Source organism: Musca vetustissima, unplaced genomic scaffold, assembly GCF_032173495.1.
Source record: "Musca vetustissima isolate MV318-11 ecotype Yass unplaced genomic scaffold, APGP_CSIRO_Mvet_v1 utg4569, whole genome shotgun sequence".
Lineage (NCBI taxonomy): Eukaryota > Metazoa > Arthropoda > Insecta > Diptera > Muscidae > Musca > Musca vetustissima.
This window is the reverse complement of record NW_026877951.1, coordinates 66,159-90,575: the sequence shown is the minus strand read 5'-3', so window position 1 is coordinate 90,575 and position 24,417 is coordinate 66,159. Positions and strand designations below refer to the sequence as shown.

Genomic DNA, 24,417 nt, shown 5'->3' with positions numbered 1-24,417 from the left:
AAACGCAACTGCATCGAGTCGACTCTGGTCTATTCATTCACATTGATAAAAATTATCAAAATCTTTGCACTTTTCTGTGATTATTTTTGTCCCAACGATTTTTTGTTTAATTTTTTATAATTCTTTTTTGTAACAATTTATTTGCGGTTTAAACACTGTTATTGATATCGAAATAACAACGACGGCAACACCACACTCTACCGTTGTTCTTCTGCGTCGAACGGCCCTTAATTGAATCCGCAAACGGCGATGATTGTCTTTTTATACCCAATTTAGGTGAACAGCATTTTCCAAATTATTTCCACCAATCAGAATTCAGTAATGGCCGTTTTGCCATTAGGTGTGCGTGTGTGTTGTCTTGCAACAACCACGAATCATAACATTGGATTGGTTGTGTGTGCGTGCGTGTGTGTGTGCTTCCATTTGACTGAGATTGAAGAGCGAACAGTAACATCAACAGCATAGCACATATGAGAGTAAAAGAGAAAGAGAGGTTAGTAGATGATCGTTGTTATTGTTTTGTTGACTGCCTTGCTGACTGCATGCATAGGCCTTTGACAGTATTGTTTGTGTATTTCCCTTTTGCTGTGCTGTGTCAGTTTTATCGATGCTGGCTGGGACTTGCTGTGTTGCGTTTTTTCTTTGTACGTTCATTGTAATGTAATGCTGAATCCTACCGTTGTTGCATTTCCTGCATTCTTACAAATGTTCCCAGGAAAAGAAATTGCCAGCATAATTAAAATAATAGTATCCTGAGAATTTTGATTGTTTTTTTTTTGTTTTATTTTCGCAGCCAAAAGTAAAAGTATATTTGTGAGACGGGGAAAATGTCAAAAAATCATGGAGTGGATAATGATTGAATGTAAAAAGTTGAATGTAAAAAGTTGAATGTTAAAAGCTTTGTGCCGGGGAACGGTTCTTTTGCCATCATCGATTGATTTAACTTTGATTGGTAGAAAATGAAATAACGCCTATAACAAAATTCAAATATTCACTTGAAAAATATTTTTCGTATAAATATTAAGAAGATAAAGTAGTTTCTCTTCTTAATGGGAGGGCGTAATGTGTGTTTTACATTTTGTAATCAGTAGTGCAATTCTGTAATTATTTTTTGTATTACCGACACATATCGATAAAATTAAAGCACATATTTTTCAATCAATCATATCAATTGGTAGGACTTAACGACTGCTTTATTTTGGTCGTTAACTCAACGAACGCTCCCCTATTTTTATAGTTTTTTAAAAAAAAACTAGATAAACAATTATATTTTTGATTAGCTTATATATTACACTGGACTCAGAGCCATTTCGGCGCCAAACAATGTGGACAAAGGATGTCACGATTTTAATGGGATCATAACTTAGATGAGTCATAAAATCTAATAGTATTTTTTCTAATAAGAATTTGTAAATTTGACAACTGTCTAGATCAAGACTGCGAAGTCGATTAATTTGGCCGCAAATGGAATATGAGTTGAAAAATACCATTCGAATTCTACTTCGTAAACGTCGTGAAAACAAATCCTCTAGATCACTATGCTGCATAACTGTGATTCCCGTTGGCAAATTTAACCTAACTGAATGCCTGCCATAGGGCACAAATGTGGGTGTCAAGGGTTTACCAATCAAAGAACTGAGCAGTCCTGAAAATTCTTTAAACATTTTTTTCCTCAACGGCGGTATGCCCCTTTAAATTATTTTTTAGGAATTAAAAAATAAAAGAGATTAGAGATTCGTACAATCATACTAAATTGTTGGCGCCCAACGCCCAACGGACTATCGGAAGAAACAGGATAAACTAAATAAACAATTATAATTTTGATTATTCTATTACACAAGATTCAGAGCGATTTTACAATTTTGGCGCCCAACGCTGTGGCCAAAGAATATCCCGATTTTAATCAGACGATAACATATCCCCTGGACCACAGTGACTTCCCTTGGCAAACTTAACATATGTGGGTATTAAGGGTTTACCAACCAAAGAACTGAGCGGTCCTGAAAATTCTCTTAATATTTTAACCTCATAGGCGGTATGCTCCTTTAAATTATTTTTTGGGAATTAAAAAAATAAATAAAAATAGATTAGAGATTCTTACAATTATACTAAATTGTTGGCGCCCAACGCCCAAAGGGCTATCGGAAGAAACAGGACAAACAAAATAAACATTTGATTAGCTTAAACATTACTCAAAGCGATTTTACCATTTTGGCGCCCAACGCTGTGGCCAAAGAACGTCTCGATTTTATTCAGACGATAACATACTTATCTGAGTACAATCAATTCCCCTGGGCCACTATGCTTCACAACAGTGACTTCCCTTGGAAAACATAACAACCCAATGCCTGCCATGGGCCACATTGAGGGTATCCTGAGCGGTCCTGAAAATCCACTAAATACTTAATCCTAAAAGCCGGTAGGATCTTTTAAAAAATCAAAAATACATTAGAAATTAAAATTCGTACAATCATACACCCAATTTTGTTTCCTGTATAGGTGTATCGGTTAGCACAGGATAAACTAGATAAACAATTGTAGTTTTGATTACCTTATACATACACAGGACTTAGGACGATTTTACAATTTTGGCGCCCAACAATGTGGCCAAAGATCGTCATGATTTTAATCAGGCCATTAAACAAATTAACCAATCGTGTTTTCCAATAAGAATCTGTAAATTTGGGCCAACTTTTTGAACAGTTTTGCTGTAACACTTCAATTTGTTCATATATATTATCCCCAAAATTTCTCAGTCAGTGTTTTTTTTTTGTTTATTTACATATTTTTTTCTTGAAGATCTTTAAAAAAAGTAAAAAATAAATTAAAAATTACCAATACCAATAGATTAATATACTATTGCTGGCGCCCAACGTTTCACTATCCCTTATATTCCCGAAATATATGTATTTATATATACATTAGGGCGGGCCAAATTTTTTTTCGATTAAATTTAGCCTCTAGGATGATTCTATGGACAATTATAAGCAACTTTAGGGAAGGAACCATAGGTATATCTCGTTTTTCGAGCCTCCCACTTTTAAAAAATTATTTTTTCAAAATTCGATTTGTTATCAATGTTATCGAAAAACTTTTTCTCAATCCCCATGAGCAAAATATTTTTTGTGGTCCTCGCCCGGATACCTAGTTGCAATACAATCCTTTTGCTTTTCATTGAACAACTTCAAATTCCTATATGCATACCGGTCTGTCAGTTGTTCTCATGTGGGACACGTGTTATTATGTCCACCCTTGGCGTACGTCTCTACAGTTTCAAGCATCGCAATTTACAAAAAAAAACACCACCAAGTGATTGTGGGCCACCACGAGAACGAACAGACGTCACTATGAAAGTTTGACAAAAAAGTGTGCGACTTTGAACCTTTAAGGATTTCATTCTCGTTGGTTATGAGCGAGTGAATAATATATGTGGAGAGGAGGGTGACTTCATGATCACTGCTTTTACCACGCGTGTGACCGAAAGTATTTTACGGGCCATGATCGCGACCTTTGCTGGTCGTCTGTTTTAATATGCTGGTATTTGCCTAAAATGTGAAAAAGTTTTTTTTTTTTTTGGATTTTGCGTGGGGGAAGAAAGTGTTTTCACACGAGCTGGCAAAAGATAAGGGCTATTCAAATATTTTATACAATTTTTATAATAGTAATGTAGGATTGTGTGTTTATATGTAATTTATAGGAAATTTATTACTTTAAAGTCCGCAAAAAATGCAAATTCACATATGATATTCTAAAAATTGGTGAGCATTACTTAAGATTATTCCGATCAGAATTAAATTCGGCAAAGATCACAATATTAGTGATATATTCCTTGTTATTGGTATTTTCTTATAGTCCTTAAAAACTAATCCTTATAAAATCCACGTCTCTTATAGGCCTTTAAAAATATTTTTTATAAAATCCACGCCTTTTATTGGCCTTGAAAAAATATTCTTTATAAAATCCACGCCTTTTATAGGCCTTGAAAAAATATTCTTTATAAAATGCACGCCTCTTATAGGCCTTGAAAAAATATTCTTTATAAAATTTACGCTTCTTATAGGCCTTGAAAAAATATTTTTTAACGAGCATTTTATTAATAAATCTTTCTTCAGAGGTTTACAATATTTGATACCGATAAATTTAATACTTAATATCTCCCGCATTTTGATCCAAATGTCCTCTCCTTATACAAGAAAAAAAAACAAAAATTTCCCAGCAAAACGAACTGCTTCCCACAGTATCAAAAGTTAATATCCATTCATCAACATTATTTGATATTATTGAACGCAGTTTGATATTGAATTGGAAGTTGGCTGGGTGTGTGTGTATTTTTCGCTTTCTTCTTCATCTGCCTCTAAATGCGGGCAGCGGCAAAGGAGACACATAAATTTGATATTAACACGCTAATATGAACAAGCCTTGATCAGACTCAGTGAATGTCTGAAGGACTAGGCCAAAAGAAGTGATATTTAGTGGTGGTGATGGCGACTAAATAATACTGGTGCTAATGGGTGGTGGGTTTGTTTGGGAAAATAACTTGTTGAGGTTATGTTGTGCATTTTTCTTTAGTTTTCTAATTTTGCATGAAAAAGATACCTATTGCCCCTATAATTTTGGGGGATAATTAAGATGTTAGGTTTCTTCAAGTATTTATGTTGACTTTTGTTGGGCAAATAAAATCTTAAGGATAAAGATCAAGGACATAGAGGAAGAAAAAAAGAGGGTTCAAAAGGTTGTGATCTGTCACATGAAGTATATAATTAATGTTATTATAGGGGCCAAAGGTAAGAAAGATAACTAAATTTTAAGAAAATATTATTGATTTGAGCATAAAATGACTTGATTAACAATGACCTAGTCAATATTGGTTCTAATAACACGATTTTGAAGCATTTAACCAGCATTATACACGCTTAACATTCTCCGGCTGAAAAGAGTTTGAGGATAATTAAGATGCTATGCTTCTTCAACAATTTATAAGAAACAAAATCTAAATTTAGCAATCAAGGAAATAAAGAAATGGGTTCATGGGGTTATGATCTGTTGTGTGAGGTCTACAAATATAGGGGCCAAAGAACTAAGAAATGACAAAGAAACAGTCATAGATGACTATGCCACAGTCAAAGGTGAAATTAATTAAGCAGCATGGTTCGAATTTTTATAAATTTAAGGTGATGATTTTATACAAATCTAAATATCAGTAAATTTTAAAGGAGCATAACATTAATAAACTAATGTTGAAAAACATCTTCAATAAGTAAGTAAATGATCGGCACGACAAATCTAACCCAGCGTTTACATAAATTAATACAGTTGAGTTGATATATTACTCAGGAAATATACAGGTTGGAAAATACCGCTAATACCGTGAAAATATCGAAAAGGGGGCGAGACCTTAATACGTGAAAACATAATATAGGAAAAGTGAACGCAAAAGATGTTTAACCACCAAGAACCAAAAATTACAAATGAAAACTATAAACTATTCTCTTTAAAATTCCATGATTCGTATAGTCTTTAAAAATTTGCATTCTTCCTCAAATCCAAACTTCTTATAGGCTTTGATAGAATAGGCATTACAAAATCCAGGCTTTGAACAAATATTCTTTATATAATCGAAGTCTTAAAAAATATTATTTATAAAGTTTTAACATCTTATAAAATATATATAAATAATAATAATAATAATAATATATAAATATATTCTTTTTTATAATAGAAGCCTATTATAGGTCTTAAAAATATATTCTTTATTCAATCGAAGCCTACTATAGGCCTTGAAAAAAATATTCCCTATAAAAACCTGGCCTTGAAAAAATATTTTTTATCAAATCCAGGCCTTGAAAAAATATTATTTATTATTGAAGCCTATAATTGTCCTTGAAAATATATTCTTTATATAATCAAACCAATTATAGGCCTTAAAACATAATCTTCTTATAATCGAAGCTTATTATAGGCCTTGAAAAATACTCTGTATAAAATACATTCTATATAAAATCCACACCTTTTATAAGCATTGACAAATTTTTCTTTACAAAATCCACGCTTTTATAGGCTTTGAAAAAATATTGTTTATAAAATCCACGCCTCTTATAGGCCTTGAAAAATAAATATTTTTACAAAATGCACTCCTCTTATAGGTCTTGAAATAACATTCTGTATAAAATCCACGCCTCTTATATTCCTTAAATAATATTCTTTATAAAATCCACACCTCAAATAGGCCTTAAAAATATTCTTTATAAAATCCATGCCTCTTTTTAGGCATGGAAAAATGTTATTTATAAAATCTACAACAATTATAGGTCTTGAAAATCTTTCTTCGTATAATGGAAAGGCATATTGTTTTATGGGAAACGGAATTGGAGTTTTCGAATATTTTTTCATTTGTTTTTTTTTTTTTGTCGTGAGGGTTTACTCCCTCAAGGAAAATTATTTCAAGAAGTCCTCATCCGTAATAATTAATATGTTAACACAAGCCATAGATATACCCATAGGTTTACCAGCTATAAAACAAATATTTATTGGAAAATGTTAATAGAAATCCCCATAAAAACGATCTTGATTACTAATGGCCTCATCAGAGGTTGCTATCCGTTCTTCCTAACGAAAACCACAGCTTATCATGATGCTGCTGCTAATGATGGTGACAAAGATGGGAGGAGTTACGAAATAACAAGAACCCAAACCTGTATACCGACAACATCACTCAAGTTTCTAACTTGGTTGTTGTTGGTTTTTCTGTTCAGTATTGTGTAACTTTCACAAAACGAGTATGTACCGCTTTCGACGACGATCATTAGCAAAAAAAAAAATGTGTATGTCGCCGTTATTTGTACACTTGTACATACATATATCATACTTTATGGTACATATTTTCTGAAGCCCATAAAAAATATACGCCACAAACGATTTTATTTTTTTTTTGTTATTTTGATCTTTGGACAGACATTGTATTTCATATTTCAGTTTTTGTCGCTCCTCTATTTTTCCACTGTTTTTTTGTGTCTGTTTTTCATTGTTGTTGTTGTTGTTGTTGTTGTTAACGATTGAACTCGGTGACAGCAAAGTACTGAATAATTTTATATAAACGCTTTCATATCGGCGATCTAAAAGATTTTCCCCCGTCTTTTTGTTGTTGTTGCTGGTGTTTGTTGTTTTTTTTTCTTTCTTTTTTTGTATAATAGTCTCTTGAAAAATTCAATATGGCGCACCAAATTGTTTTTTTGTTGGTCTTGTTGTTTGTGTATTGTTTGCATCAATCCAAAGTTTAGTTATGCGGTGAAGGTGCACAGTGGGACAAAAAATATATTGGATCTATAAAGATTCTTCGAAGATTCTTCACATTGTCTTTCAATCATGGAATACTCTTCAGATAAAATAGACTTTTATTCCTCTTCTATTAATATAAGATCCTTCCAAAAGTTTACTCTTGATAGAAAGGTTTATAAGGATCGAGTTCACGAACTTCTCCAAATGAGTTCTTTATGATAGAATATTCTTTAATTGGACTTCTGTAAGTAGAAGAACCCTCAGATGGCTTCTTAAGATACCATGACAGAAGAATATTTCAAACCCATTTCAATAGATCCAAGACCCTTCAAATGGTACTCCATATATTAAAGTCCTACAAATAATGTATAGATGGAATAGTCGTGTATAAATCAAAAAATATTCCTTCTAAAATCCACACCTCTTATAGACCTTGAAAAGATATTCCTGATAAAATCCACACCTCTTATAGGCCTTGAAAAGATATTCCTGATAAAATCCACGTCTCTTATAGGCCTTGAAAATATATTCCTTATAAAATCCACGCCTCTTAAAGGCCTTGAAATAATAATCTTTATAAAATCGACACGCCTCTTATAGGCCTTTAAAAAATATTCTTTATAAAATCCGCACCTCCTATAAGCCTTGAAAGATATTCTATATAAAACCAAGGAAAAAGTCTTTATAAAATCCGCGCCTCCTAGGCCTTGAAAAGAATTCCTAATAAAACCCACGCCCACTATAGGCATGGAATAAACATTCCTACTAAAATCCACGCCTACTTTAGGCTTGGGAGAAATATTCCTTATAAAATCCATGCCTACTATAGGCATAGAGAAAACATACCTTATAAAATCTACGCCTAACATAGACATAGAAAAAATATTCCTTATAAAATCCACGCCCACTATAGGCGTGCGAAAATATTCTTTATTAAATCCAGGCCTTGCAAAATAAATATTCTTTTTAAAATCCACGCCCAATATACGCATGGAAGAATATTTTGTGAAAGACCTTAAACATATTCTTTATAGACCGAATACACTTCAAACTGTACTCCATATATTAATGTTCTACAAATAATCTTGTATAGATTGAAGACCTTCACACCCTTGAAATGACCCTAAGACCCTTAAAAATCGTGTATAGATAGAAAATTCTTCGAACTCAAATGTTCAAAGACCACTTAATACGTTGGTAAAAATCTTTAAATGGTCTTCTAGACCCGTTGAATAATCTCCTATATATCGAAACCCCTTAAAAGAATATTCTAAAGGACGGGCCCTTACCTTTAGAATGTCCTTTTAAGGAATTTCGATCTATAAGAGATTATTCGAAATGTTCCTCCATAGATCAATGACCTTTCATCGAATATCCTTCAAATGGTATCGCATATATCGAAGGTCTTCAAATAGAAATAATGACCTTCAAACCTTCTTCTTTGCCTCAAAGACCCTTCAAATGATCCTCTATAGATCGATGGTCTTTCAAATGGTCATCTATACATATAATCCCCTTTTATGGGGTTTTAGATAGTCTAGACCTGATTTACCCTATTTTGATCTGATAAAATATAATATAAATATTTTATTGTCCAATATTTTTCAACAGGTTATAAGTAGAATACATAAAATATACCACTGTGTCTCCATGGGCTCACACGAACACATTCTCCATTCCCTGTACACGTATGCACCAATACAAAAACAATCAATTAAGCTTCGTTAAGATCAATTTAAAAATCCCGCATAAAGTAACAAAATAGTTCTGTTGTCTTCTTATGGAAAACAAAAACCGAATGAGAATAATACAACAACAACTACAAAAGACTCACCAACAACAAACCGAACACACAGAAAAAAAGTCAGTCATTTGTTGACTGACCATTTATACCGGCCCGTCAGTCAGACATACATCCAGCTAGTCATGCATCCAGCCAGCCATCCATCCAAATCGAGAACTTTAGTCTGTTGGGCCATTTCTGTAGCGCGATCAACAATGTTTTTTAGCTTGTATGTGTTCATATTTGTTGTCAGCTTAGAAATAAAAAAAATATGTTCGGTACAACATTTATTGCACACTCCAACATTATTTTTTAGAAAAAAGATGAATAAAAAAAGATGTACTGCTGTATGCTATATGGCGGCTGTACCGGTCATTATTTGATGTCTTTCATTATTTCGTTTTTGTTTTGTTTTTCCATTTACGTCTATCTATTACTATGAATATGTGATGTGACGATGGTAGTGATCCCGTTTTTTATAACAGCGACCCCTTATGACGTTCATGGGGTAACATTACTGTCATCCATTATTTCGCTGTACTCTTGGCAACTATACTGGGGTCGTTCATAGATCGTTTACACGGAGAAAAACAATGTAGGAGGTTTCATAATATATTAAAACTTTTGAACTCCAAATGTATTAAAATTTATTGTATAGATGGCAGATCCTTCAAATAGTCCTCCAAATTTTTTAATACAATTTTTCCAAAGACCAGTAGGCAATAAGCGTGGATTTTTTTGAAGTATTTTTTTTCCAGAACCAGTTGACCAATAAGGGTGGATTTTTAAAGAGTATTTTTTCAAGAACCAATAGGCCAATAAACCTGGATTTTTAAATAATATTTTTTCAGGAACCAAAAGGCCAACAAGCGTGGATTTTTAAAGAATATTTTTTCAGGAACCAGAAGGCCAATAAGCGTGGATTTTTAAAAAATATTTTTTCAAGAACCAATAGGCCAATAAATTTAAATAATATTTTTTCAGGAACCAGAAGGCCAATAATATCGGATTTTTAAAGAATATTTTTTAGGAACCAGTAGACCGATAAGCGTGGATTTTTAAAGAATAATTTTTCCGGGGCCAGAAGGCCAATAAGCGTGGATTTTTAAAGAATATTTTTCCAGGGACCAGTAGGCGAATAATAGCGGATTTTTAAAGAATATTTTTTCAAGAACCATTTGGCCAATAAGCTTGGATTTTTAAGCGTGGATTTTTAAAGAATATTTTTTCAAGGACCTGTAGGCCAATAAGCGTCGATTTTTAAAGAATATTTTGTCAAAGACCTGTGGGCCAATAAGCATGGATTTTTTATGAATATTTTTCCATGGACCAGTAGGCCGATAAGCGTGGATTTTTAAAGAATATTTTGTCAAAGACCTGTGGGCCAATAAGCATAGATTTTTTTGAATATTTTTTCCATGGACCAGTAGGCCGATAAGCGTGGATTTTTAAAGAATATTTTGTCAAAGACCTGTGGGCCAATAAGCGTGGATTTTTATGAATTTTTTTCCAGGGACCAGTAGGCAAATAAGCGTGGATTTTTTATAAATATTTTTCCAGGGACCAGTAGGCCAATAAGCGTGGAAGCCTTTCATCTGGCGTCTTATAAGGACATCTTTCAACTCTTCTAAAACAGACCTTGAATATCCTGTATAAGGAGACCATTTAATTCGTATAGCGAATATATGTCATCTCCTTAATGGAATATCTTCAATAATAAAAACTTTTAGTTGTTCTATACGAAACCGTATCAAGTCTTCCCCATTAAAATTTCTCAGCTTTACAATAAAATTTAAATGAATTCATTCTGAAAAATCAAATCACAATTTTCCCAAAGTGCAATAATATATCAGTACATTTGTATGTTCACTATGTTTAGTTATTTTTCTCGAGAACCAGGAAAAACAACTTTACTTCTGCGACTTTTGAGGAGGTGGTTGGTTGTTGGTGGTGTACTATGGACATTCATAGATGCATCAAACATCTACAAACTCACCCATGATATAAATATATGCATATATAATGATATTTGTGTGAATGTGTGTGTCTAAATGTGTATCAAGTAGCATTTGTAATACCTACTACTACAGTTGCAATCAATTAAGATTCATTAAAATCAATTTAAAAATATGTCCCGCATATCTGACGGTATGTCGTCGTATGGAGGGTACATCATCATCATCGTCGTTGTCAACAACAAGTCGTAGTCGTAGACTGAATACAATGTTTGGAATTCGTTTTGGTTTTTATGGATTTTTATTTTTATTGTCTTGTTTTGAAATTTTGGTTTTCTGATATTGAAAAGAGCCAAAAAATAATGAATATCTATCGTGGTTACAACAAAAATTCTTTCAAAAAAATGTTTACAAAATACTTTCTAGGGGTTTGGTGTCCACTAAATACTTATATTGACTCTAGGAAAATTAAAAAAAAAAACTGTAATCTCAAAAATGCGTATTCCCTTCGAAAGTATATTACAACAAAGGACAATCCATTTCAATCCAACCCCATCTTTTCAACGATAGAACCTAACCTAACATCGGTATGGAGACCATACTCTGGACTCATTTTAATTCATGAAATGACTAGAAGCTGACATATTATTTTGTTGTAATTATATTTAAAATGATATTCATTGACACAATGCTTTCCACGGCATTTATTAGTCAGCCATCTGGGGTATACCCCAATATTTATTATGCCACACTCAAACTCGCACACACACTGTTGGTCGTCTATGCAGTAAATTGAAATCAATATTCCCACAATTGGACAATAACAAAAATAATTCATTTAGAAATAGAATGCATTGATTATTTCAGGCGAATCAACAAGTGTGTAAATTTGTAAAAGATTACGCTCAGATAGCTTCCCAGCCTCTGAAAAAAAATTAAAACTATTTTCTGAGAAAACGCGAGAGGTTTTAAAGAAAATTTTCTTAAGAGAACCAAAATATACTAATAGTTCAATAAATGTGGATTTTTAAATTACATTTTTTTATTCAAAGAACAATAGTCCAATAAGCGTGAGTGTTTTAAAAAATATAAAGGAATATTTTTTAAGAATATATTTTTCAAGAACCAGTAGACTAATAACCGCGAGCTTTTAAAGAATATTTTTTATATGTTTTCAAGGATCAGAATACCAATAAGCATCCTTTTTTTAATTTTTTGAGGGACCAATAGACTAATAAGGTCGGATTTTTTAAGATTTCTTTTCAAGGGCATGCATTTCAGTAAGCGTATATATTAAAAGAATATTTTCCTAAGTATAGAATGTTTTCCCATAGAGTGGAGTTTTAAAGAATATTTTTCAGGGACCAATAGTCCAATAATCGTGGATTTTTTAAAGAATATTTTTTTAATGTCCAGTAGGCCAATATTTTTAAAGAATTCCTTACGAAGAACACGTAAACAAATAAGCGTGGATTTTTAAAGAAAAGTGTTCCATGGGCCAGTAAGCCGATATTTTTAAAGAAAATATTGCCAAGGACCAATATTTTTTTAAGCACCAATACTCCAATAAGAGTGAAATTTTAGACAACAATATTTAAAGAATATTTTTTCTAAGGACCAATAGTCAAATAATCGAGGATTTGCAAAGAACTTTTTTTTTCAAGAACCAGTAGGACAATAAGCGTGTATTTTTAAGGAAAATATTTCCAAGGAACTGTCGGCCGATATGCGTGGATTTTTAATGAATATTTTCAAGCACCAATAATCCAATTAGAGTGGATTTTTAAGAATATTTTTTAATGAGATTCGACTTTTAAAGAATATTTTCCCAAGGACCAATAGTCCAACAATCGAGGATTTTTAAAGAAAACATTTGCAATGACTAGTCGGCCGATATGCGTGAATTTTTAAAGAATATTTTTCAAGTACTAATAGCCCAAAAAGAGTGGATTTTTAAAGATTATTTTTTCAGGGATCAGTCGTCCAATGAGATTCGATTTGTAAAGAAAAATTTTTCAAGCAACAATAGTCCAATAGTCGAGGTTTTTAAAGAATATTTTTTCAGCGGCTAATATGCCATTAAGCGTTGAGTTTTTATGAAATTTTTTTAAAGGAGCAGTAAAGCTTGCATTTTTAAAGAATATTTTTTAAAGGACCAATATGCTATTAAGCCCGGATATTTTAATAAAGGGGGAAGGATACACATACGAGGATTCAAGCATGACATATTAAGTTGGCATTGTATGAAATGTGAATTTATAAAGGTATATCAGAGTCAAACTGAATTTTGGACGCCGTTCTGCTTTAATCTTTCACATTAGCTGTGTCTGTTTACTCGATATTTGGTAACAAGTGGTCTCTTTACCCAAAAATCCAGTAAAAGAGAGCAAGTAATCGGTATACAGAATTTTAATATATCGCCTACAAAGAAATTTAATCTAAATACAATTTTCATTAAAAAAAAATAATTCCAAATAATCACAGTTCACATCAATATAAATATAATTGAATTTTCATCTATGAAATAACTACATCTTGCTATCCTTTAAACTATCCAATATATCATATAATCGATAACACACACATTGTTACTATACATTTAACACACCCCCAACTAAACAAACAAACAATTCATTTATTTATGATTGTTATTATATTATATTGTTAAATCAAATCGCCTTTCAATAATTAAATTTCATTCTGAAGGAATTATAAACAAGCAATTAAGAAAATTTACTTTTGATTTGTTTTGCTTTCTTTCGATGCTGATGATGATGATTTCAATTGTCGGTAATTAAATGAAATTGTGCAAGGCCGTTTGGTATATGATGATGACGACGAAGCTGATGATGATCCATCCAGTGATTGGTTTTTGCGGTAGACAGCCTGGACTAAAATGGTTATTTGTCTGGCCATCATCAATGAATGAATGAATGGACGCTTGGATGGTTGATTGCCGGTTGGTCGGACAGTTGCGCTTGGTTAGTTTATGATTATTAAAGTTGATTATGATATGTTGATTATATTGAATACTACACTCAATTTAAACATGGAATCACAAACAATGATGATTCTGTCTAGAATGAAATTGTTTGCATAGAAAATTAAATTTACATTCATTAAAATGTGAAAAAAGCCGGCCGGCCGGCATTTTTTCCCCAAAGTGGTGTTTATTTATTGTTTACATTTCTTTATCACGGGGAAATCCATGAACATTTTTAATTATACGGAGGCATTTAGTTAATTGATAGAAATACGTCAGGGAAATGTGGCTTTAGTGAATCACTTACAAATAAGCACTAAGAAGATACAGCTGTTGATAATTATTTTAAAATTTTTAAATAAATATAGTAACATAATTTTTAGTAGTAATTTTTAATATCACACACTATAATTTAATGAACACTTTTGTAATTGTTTTATGTGTCTGATATTTTATTAATTTGTAATTTCATTAAGACAAAAATTATTGATCTAAAGCATTAATGATTATTTGAATTTAAAATATTTTCATTAAACGTATAGCAGCGCCATCTAGTGGCAATATCAACAACTAAACGTCAAACTTGTTTCTTTTGTTGTTTGCACTTGCTAAAAGCACACAACCCATAACTAAAAAAGCTTTTTTTTAAGTTCCAGCCAACTACGTCAACGAACACACTAAACGCAAGTAAATATTTACAACAAATCAATTATATACCTACATACATATATAAATAAAAAAACTTCATAATTATTTTGTAATTTGTTTTTATTTTCCCGATGATTAATTTCTCTAGGCTCGTGTGTATTTTTTATTTCGCATATTATTCTATTATTGAGATAATATCTTTGGAAACATTTTCACATATGTATGTATGTTTGTTTTTATTGTATTATGCCATAATGCTTTGTTGAAATTATATAAATTATTCTAATCTCTACACTTTTCCTGCCAATAGACATCGAACGATGTGGGTGGGGTGGTAGAGGAGGAGATGAAAGATAAACGCTTTTTGTTAATGCATGATGGTTGGTATTACAGAAATTTAGGCATTAGCAAAATCAACACCCTTTTGAATGTTCTTCTTGAGTTCAGGAATGGCAGCTTCCAACAATTTCTTCTCATAATCGTTCAATTTGGGCAAGCCCAAGTTTTCTTCAATACCGTTCTTGCCCAAAACCAAGGGAGTGGCAAAGAAGGCAGCTTCAGTAACAGTGGATTGTACATAGGAGCATTCGACAACGTTCTTTTGGCCATCCAAACCCTTGAGCAAAGAGCCGGCGAAGCGAGCACCAGCATAGGCCATGGACAAGGTGGCAGAACCAGCGCCAGCCTTGGCCTTGACTACCTCGGTACCGGCTTCTTGGATACGCTTGGTCAATTTGTCGATAGTGTCAGCGCTACCCTTGAAAGCGGGTTGGCATTGAGACAAAATTGGCATAATGGTAACACCGGAGTGACCACCAATGACGGGGATGTTTACATTTTGGGGATCAACACCCAAGGCTTCGCCAATGAAGGCACGAGCACGTACAACATCCAAAGTGGAAACACCAAACAAGCGCTTGGGATCATAGACACCTGCCTGAAATCATTCACAGACAAAATTTTATAAAGAATTTAATTTCAAATCAAAAATCCGTGACTTACCTTCTTCAAAATTTCGGCAGCAATTGGCACACAGGTGTTGACTGGGTTGGTAATGATGGCAACCATGGCCTTGGGGCATTGCTTGGCAATGGTGGCGGCAATATCCTTAATAATACCGGCATTGACATTGAAAAGATCATCACGGGTCATGCCAGGCTTACGTGGTACACCGGCAGGAATGACAACAACATCAGCGCCTAAAAAAAGAAACAAACAACAACAATTGCATTAAATATTGATATTCTCGAATTTATTACATAAATAAAATTCTCTCCATGTGATAAGCAAGGGAACTACTGTTTCTAATGGTGGCGCATGTGGTATGGTTTATCTTATCTAAAATGAATCAAATCTTTATAAATGGTCAATATTCTGTTTTTTATTGTATATTTAATAGTGTCTTTTCATTTTCCTGTTAATTTATTTATTTTTTAATTCATCTCCTATTGATAATCTTTAAACTCTGTTGCTGTTGTTGTTTTGTATTTAAAACAAATGCAATCTCAATGATGAAAAATATTGCAATTATTTTTATTGTTATTATTTGCATTCGATTGGAGGGGAGGTTTGACCTCGTGTTGTCATGCAAAAGTAATACTGAGATGCATAAAATGTTGATTGATCAGATTAGAGGTGTATGAAATGTAAAATAAAATTCCAATATATTGGAAATGTAATGCTCGTATAAAAACAAGGATTTTAAAAAAATCTAGACCAAGAATGATATTACTAATCTCACCTATCCCAGATAATGAAAGGGATATTTTATTCAATTTTAAAACATACATATTTTACTATAATTATATTTATAATGATAGGAATATTTTCTTCAATTTTAAAACATAGTACAACAGAATAATAGAAGTTTTCCAGTTATGCTGACATTTGTTGTCTTCTTTGGAAAGGATATTGGCTCCAAATTAGTAAAAATTTAAATAAATTTAATATTCTTTATAAATAAAGTCATCGAACTATTTATTTAAAATAAGAGATAATCAGGACCTCGACCTCCAGACTTAAACATAACTTAATGCCAATAATATTTCCTTATAATTAAAATTTAAATCCTTTCAAGTTTTCCAGTGTCCACAACCAATGCTCAATTTTTTCATATAGAGAATGGAATAAAATAATTTTGTATATATTATTAATAAATATTTTAATAACATTTATTAACTACTATTCCTATTTTCCCAAAATAAACTTTTAATTTGTAGCACTAAATTCACATGCAAATTTATGACTTGGAAAAATCCACGTGATTCCATGTCGATAACATAATAATATGCAAAAAGAAAAAAAATTAAATTTGATATAATAAAAAAAAAATGTCACATTGGTATAAACAAAAATGTCAACAAACATTTATGACAATTAAATCTGCAAAGATTATGAATTAAATTTTGGAATCAATTCCAATGATTATGTGCTGCATTTCTAGAAGGTTCAAAGTGCTTGGTAAGCCATTTAACAATCTTTGGATTAGTTATATATATTTTTGTTTTCAAAAAGATAAGATAGGCAAATCTCTCAAGTCACTTTTCGAAACGTCACAATCCAAAAATGGTAACACTACAATGTTGTAATATCGAACAAATAATGATTTCAAATAACAACTACAATTGTTTATCACGATGTCCAATGCGCGCAAAAAACGTCATCAACGCTATCATTTTAGCCACCACACGTAACAATAGTTTTATCTTTTTTTATACGGAATATATTTTTTATAGAGCCATAACCTCACAATCATCAAACAACCTGATATTTCTAATACAATTAATTTCACTCTGTTTTATTTCAATGCAAAAGAAGAACAGATGTATTCAAATTGTTGTAAAATGTAAAAAAGGTCACACTTACCCTTCAGGGCATCACCCAATTGGTCAGCACCAATATAACCATGAGTGCTGCTCTTGGTATCGATGTGAGACAAATCAGCAGCAACACCGGGAGTGTGGACAATGTCGTAGAGAGACAAGGAGGTAACCAAAGGATTTTGCTTCAAAAGCAATGACAAGGGTTGACCAATACCACCAGAGGCACCACAGACAGTAACCTTATAGTTGTTCTGTGCGAAAAGGAAATAAAAAATAAATAATTAATCTCCATCTGGCGAGTAAAATTACAACAAATAATTTCCAGATATTTGTTTTATGCATTAACTGAAAATTACGTAAACATGCATTCACATTGTATTACAATATATGCGCGCTGCTGCCTGCTGAATGCCCGCAATGTCATCTTAATATCAAATCATCTTCCCCCCTTTGATACTTGATGACCAAGCATGCAACATCGCGAATTTGGTTATTATTATTTTTTTTTCTCACCTGTCTGGAGGTGGAGAAACTCCTCATGGATTGGATAGCCAATTGTTTGGTAGCTTGCTTCAACATTTTGATTTTTATTAGAATGAAACTCCCGCTGCTGTGCTGCAAATAATTTCCAACGTCTGCCTGAACTTGACTGCCTACACTTGCCGAGGTCTTGATATTTGCAAAAAACAAATTCTTATCGGCGTTGAATGGATTGGCAATAGAGATGGTATGTTTGGCAACGTGTAACGGAGAATGTACGAAAAATAGTACTCACCGGAAAATGATAACATGTCACGATATTTACCGGAACATAGAAATGATAACATGACGTGACTTTGGAGACACCTGTTTGACGCCTGTCTCTGTTTAGAAAAGAGAGTCATGGAAATTTACTTGGTTATCCGCACTACAATGCCTAATATTACAGGCTTTTATAAAGGGGAATGCCCATAAGGGGACTTTCAGGCTTGGCGTGTTAAGTTGGTTTCTTTTATTGTAAAAGAATAAAGGAGAACGGCGTTCAAATTCAAGTTTGACTCTGTCAAATTGACTTTTATTATTAACGTGACGTATACACAATGTAATTGACATTTAAGATGGAGTGAATTTAGTAGTCTAAACGTAGCCTTATCAGGGCAGGCCTGAATCCTCGTACATGTTTCCCCCTCCACTCCATCATATGGATGGTTTTATTATAAAAGAATAAAGGGGAAAGGCGTCCACATTCAGGTTTTATTCTGACATTCTTTCATAAATTGACATTTCATTCAATGCCAACTTTACAATGCCGTGTCTGAATCCTTGTATTTGTTTTCCCCTTAAATGTTAATGTAACCAGACACAGCTACTGTCAAATCTGTTGTTTACGTTTTCCTACGATTAAGTCAAAATTGAAAGCCATTTTGACAGCTCGAGTGAAATCATCTGACCATGGCCATGGATCTACCTGTGAAGACACCTGTTTGGCGTTTAACAAATGAAAAAGAGAGAATCCATTAATTAACGCCGGTATGTGAGAGCTTCCAATATCTTTGAGTGGCCTAATTATCTCTTCATTTCTTTGTTTATTTGGTTTGTCATCATAATCATCATTGAATTGATTTTTTCGATCGGTCAGAAGAGCAAAGTTCGTCCAACGTAACAAATAGTCAGTCCGCCGAACTAAAAAATGGCCACGGAAAATAAAATAGTCGTCACTCTACTAAACATTGTACACATTGTGACGGATTTCCTGTTGGAATTCATTTTGGGTTGGTATTTAGGACCCAAAAAGGAATGCAGTCCACCAAATGAGCAGGAAAAACCAGTTGTTACGAAAAGTGCTGTTGAGTTGGCGACCTTAATTCGTCAGCGGAAACTCAAAGCATACGATGTTGTGAAAGTGTACTGTGATCGTATGAAGACGGTAGGCATTTCACAACTTAATGCTGTCATCGATGGACCATTCACGGTCGAAGCTTTGAAAGAGGCCGAAGAAATTGATCGTAAATTGGATAATGGCGAATTCACCGAAGAGGAATTGCAAGCGAAACCATTCTTGGGTGTACCCTTTACAACTAAGGACAGTACAGCTGTGGCTGGGAAACTACACACGTTGGGATTGGTGTCCCGCAAGAACGAACGAGCTCCTGAAGATGCAGAATGTGTAAAACTAATGAAGGAAAGTGGAGCCATTATTATTGCCACCAGCAGCGTTCCTGAAGTCAATAAATGGATAGAGACAAGAAACAATGTTATTGGTCAAACGAATAATCCCTATGATTTAAGACGTTCCGTAGGCGGTTCCAGTGGTGGTGAGGGTGCACTGATTGCATCGTGTTCTACAGCTTTTGGTCTTGGCACCGACATTGGAGGATCTATACGCATACCTGCATTCAATTGTGGTATCTTTGGACACAAACCTACACGAAATGTGGTAAATATGCGTGGTTGCACCTTCCGTACTGGCAAGGAGGAGCACACCATGGTTGCTGCTGGACCCATGTCAAGATATGCCAAAGATTTAATGCCCATCTTAAAGGTGTTGACCGGTCCTGTTATGGCTGAAAAGTTGCAATTGTCGAAACCTGTTGATTTGAAGAAACTGCGCTTCTTCTATGTGCCCACCAACAACATGAAGCAGTGTAATCCCGTTAATCGTGAAACGCAAATGGTTATGTATAAAATACGTAAACATTTCCAAAATATCACCGGTACTGAGGTCCAATTGGCAGTTCTACCCCATCTGGAAATTACCAGTAAAATGTGGAGATATTGGATGACCCAAGAACCAGCTAATTTCAATAAGCTTTTGGGCAATGGCGCCGATCTCAATCCATTTGTTGAGCTTTTTAAGAAGTTAATTGGTCAAAGTGAATTTACGATGGCAGCGATCTTTTCTCTAATCGATAGCATTTTGCCCAAGGAGAAAGAGGAAATGATACGTGCCGCAACACAGGAGCTTAAGAAGGCTCTACAAGATCTCTTGGGGGATGATGGCGTTTTGTTCTATCACAGTTCTCCACGTACAGCACCATTCCATTATTACCCGTTGGTTAAGATCCTCGATTTCAGTTATTTCTCAATATTCAATGTATTGCAAACACCAGTAACCCAAGTGCCGATGGGATTGGATTCGAATGGTATGCCGTTGGGTATCCAAGTGGTTGCAAACGATATGAATGATCGTTTGTGTATTGCTGTGGCTGAAGAGCTCGAACGACAATTTGGGGGCTGGGTCCAACCATAAATGAAACGATTCGATTACTAAGGAATGCCATTCTCATTGTATACCGAATTATTCTGAAGATTGGTAATGGTACGTTGTACGAGCTATGAATTAATCCATATGTAAGTATTTTGGTAAAGGTATTAAGGAAACGACTGTTATATATAAACGAGTATGTAATTAATAAATACATATTTTGTATAAAAATAAAACGCGCCGTTTTCTAATTAAATAATAATAGGGGTTGGAAATTATTCATATTGGCTTATTTGTTTTTTTTTTTTAATACAATAGGCAGCCTGGGTTTTTTATATAGGATAATTTAAACCCTAATCTTGCTATACAATTCTGCAATGATATTTTCATTTTGATAATACAATAAATTCTGAAGGTGAAAACAAAGATTTTGTTTTACATCTGTAATTATTTATTAAGCTTTTAGCATTTGATCAACAATTTACTATTTGTTCAGTGGTTAGATTAAATAGACATTTATGGTCATACAGTTATGAATGTTTGTCATTTGTTAGTATGTGTATATGATATTTGTGTCATGTTTGAGTATTTTAGATGAATGATTTTAAGCTAACATGAATTAAATGGAAAATTTTTGCATTGCCAGTTCAACTTGCAAAGCAATACATTGTTTATTTTCTTCGAAAATTTCCTTAGCCAACATTAATTTTTTATTCTCCAGCAGGGCATTTTCACGCATGAAATGTTCAACAATGCGTTCGTAGTCTTCGGTGCCGGGTAAAGGTGAAATTATATTCTCCTGGTTGGTTGCAGAGTTTGGCGGAACTTTGTTTTTCATTTGTTGTTGCAGTAAGTGCTTCAATTGCAACATTTCAGCTCTTTCGGCACTTATTCGGGCCTGCAATTGTGACTTCCATGCCAATAATTCTTGATTTTCCAATTGTAACCTCAATAATGTAGCATAATCAGGATGGGATTTTGATACCATCAGCAAACCAGTTTCTTCATCCATATACATGATATCTGTTTGATTTGATGATGGAGGGGGTGCCACCGAAATATATTCCTCATTCTTTTTACTGGTGGCATCATTCAAATCTTTAATATTTTTGGGAGATATACTATTTTCGGCAATTGACTTCTGTACTCGGCTTGAATCTGATTCAAATTTATTCAATGTGGATTTATTTGTTGTAGTATGTGTTTTGGGTGCGGAATCTACAGTATCATCATTGCCCTCAACCTCATCTATAGACTTTTCACTTTTACCCCTTTCAAAGGTTTTCAATTTTCTCTTTAACTGCGTTATAATACGCTGCACTTCCCACAACTGCTCCTCACGTTTCTTGGTAACATAACCAGCATTCATTTCGGAATGTATTTGATTTAATAAACTTTCTTGTTTGCATAATTCCTTTTGTATTTCCTCGGGTGTTTCTGGTAATTTCGGACTGGATGATGTTATAGGTGGAACGTATCTGAAAAATAGAAGAATTTTTGAAATGATTATTTTCCTAACAATAGAAATTGCTATTAATTTACTTTACTAAAAAATTAACAATTCCCGCAAAACGCAATTGCTTTTCGATTTTCTTCATTTTGAGTACAATTATAAACTAGACTAGCATCGTCATTTTTTTTTCTTATCTACTCATGAGTTTATCTTATAAACAACATCATGTTTATCATCATCAAAATATAGGTGATTAGGGAAAAAGCAACAGTGTGTCAGTTTGAGTAATGTCTGCTTTTATTAGTTAAACATTCCATTATTATTTCACCTTAATGCGTTCATTTAACAGACGTTAAATGACGACTGCAATTTAACGCTTTAAAGTTTTTATGAATGACTTATTATTAAAACAGCCGTTTACGTTCTCATAGTTCAATAGCCCAAGTGATGGATTAATTAATTAAAGAAGCTAAGTTTATTAATGTACAAGTATATTTAAACTGTCTTGTAACAATTTTTTTATATATAATTCCGATGCTATTTTCAAAATATTTCATTATGCACTTACTTGACAAGTTTAACATCCGGAAACAGGGTGGGACAATAGCAAAGCAATGTCACTAAAAGACGATGCGACATTTGCAGTGGGGGGCTCAGCAACATGGCCAAGGACTGGGCATTTAATTTGTTACTCTTTTCATGCTGAATAACTGAATCAAAATGCAACAGCAGCCAGGACAATAATATTTTGTTACATTTTGGCAATTGTTCCAATAGCAATATTATCTCTTCTTGTTGTTTAGTGACCTTGGGATGGGAGGCCACCTCTTCAAATCTTGTTATGAGTTCTGTTGTTAAAACTGGTTCCGGTAATTCTCTGCAAAAAACACAATTTAAATTCATAGTTTCTTCTTAATTATAAAATATCTTACCTTAAAAACAATTTCAATAGGCCACACGCAGTCGCCACATCCAACTCATCAGATTCAGTGAGTCTCTCACGATTATTGTATAACCTCTTGAAATGCTGTAGACGAGTTTTAGCAGGCTCCACCCTATAGATTTGTTCATTTTTCAAGCCATTCTCCTGTAAATAGTCTATACAATCACGCACTACCAATGGCAAATCCAGACCATCATGACAACGACTACGCTCGGTGGCTAAACTAACAGATACTCCAAAGACCGGAGAACACAATTCCAATACCTCTTCCGAATTAATACTCGACTGCTGTTTCACCTTTTCTTTCTTGTCCTTGCGCTCCTTATCCTTTTCTTTATCTTTGGATTTCTCCTTTTTATCCTTCTTATCTTTGTCTTTTTTCTTGTGCTCCTTTTCCTTGTCCTTATCCGCATGCTTGTCCTTATCTATTTTATCCTTTTGCTTGTCATCCTCCTTATGGTCTTTGTCTAGTTTTTCCTTATCTCGGGACTTTTCCCTTTTGTCTTTACTCTTTGAGGTGGTGAATTTGAAGGTTTTCGATTTCTTCGATTTAGATGGACTTCTGAAATTGAAATACAATTATAGAACCCATGTATATTTGATTGTACCGTTAAAATTATATTGTATAGACGTTTACTTTGCATCTAATTCCTCTTCGGGTGAACTTTCTCCCTCTAGAGCAGCATATCCTCTATCTTTGCTTTTATCCTTTTTATCCTTGCGGCGACCAATAAGCAGGTCCTTCTTACTTACCTTGTCGTGATCACCTTCGCTGTCTATTCAATAATTAAAAACAACATCAATTTGATTCTGAGAATTCCAGGCGTGAGAAGCTAAACGAAGTACTTACAGTCACTTTCGTCTTTAATTTTCCTTGACTTGCCTCCTTCTGTTCCGTCAGACGCATATAGGCCAGGAAATTCTTTTTCCACATCAGGACTATCAAGGTCCATTGTTTTGTTGTTTTATTTAATTAGGATTTTGTTGTTTTTTTCTCTTGAAGAATTTATGTAAATTTTGCTTTAGAACTTTTGGGCTTGGCACGGAATTTTTGGCAATGACGGCGTAAAGATGTTTGCCAACGGCTCTGTTACAATTTATTCTTTGGGCCGGCAGCTTTATTAAAAGATATTTAAGAAAAATAGGATTTTTATTTGAAGTGTGGGAGGTGGGACATGCAAGAGGGTAGATCACAAAAGAAACTTCTTAGTTATAAAAAGATTGGAAATGTATTATATATTAGCCGTTACAGGCGAAACGTTTTGGCGGCACAGAACTTGTGACATCCACCGGCATGTCTTTGCCGTCAACTGTCAAACTCGCACGGCTGTGAAGTCTGCCACAGACGGTCACTTTGTTTACATTTATTTG

At 33.6% G+C, this 24,417-nt stretch overlaps 4 protein-coding genes across 5 annotated transcripts in view; 1 reads left to right on the top strand and 3 right to left on the bottom strand.

Annotated features, from left to right (window-relative positions):
- LOC133322673 (14-3-3 protein epsilon) overlaps positions 1–24,417 on the bottom strand; it is an 83,381-nt gene that overhangs the window by 20,425 nt on the left and 38,539 nt on the right. Inside the window, exon 1 of one of the 2 annotated variants that reach the window (XM_061531639.1) lies at positions 16,117–16,128. The exons of the other annotated variant lie outside the window; for it this stretch is intronic. The gene's annotated coding sequence lies outside the window, so the exon portion shown is untranslated. Of the gene's footprint in view, positions 1–16,116; positions 16,129–24,417 lie in introns of those variants that run through there. 2 annotated transcript variants of the gene reach the window in all.
- Positions 15,012–18,115, bottom strand: LOC133322672 (malate dehydrogenase, mitochondrial). The gene is made up of 4 exons (XM_061531636.1): positions 17,980–18,115; positions 17,510–17,717; positions 15,647–15,843; positions 15,012–15,581 (listed from the first exon to the last, which is right to left on the bottom strand). Exons 1-4 carry the CDS (start codon positions 18,043–18,045, stop codon positions 15,042–15,044), a joined length of 1,011 nt encoding a protein of 336 aa, XP_061387620.1. The 5' UTR covers positions 18,046–18,115; the 3' UTR covers positions 15,012–15,041.
- Positions 19,136–20,695, top strand: LOC133322677 (fatty-acid amide hydrolase 2). Its single transcript, XM_061531643.1, has one exon. It carries the CDS (start codon positions 19,136–19,138, stop codon positions 20,693–20,695), a length of 1,560 nt encoding a protein of 519 aa, XP_061387627.1.
- On the bottom strand, positions 21,270–24,034 carry LOC133322671 (ralA-binding protein 1). The gene is made up of 5 exons (XM_061531635.1): positions 23,897–24,034; positions 23,684–23,822; positions 23,036–23,608; positions 22,672–22,980; positions 21,270–22,128 (listed from the first exon to the last, which is right to left on the bottom strand). Exons 1-5 carry the CDS (start codon positions 23,997–23,999, stop codon positions 21,270–21,272), a joined length of 1,983 nt encoding a protein of 660 aa, XP_061387619.1. The 5' UTR covers positions 24,000–24,034.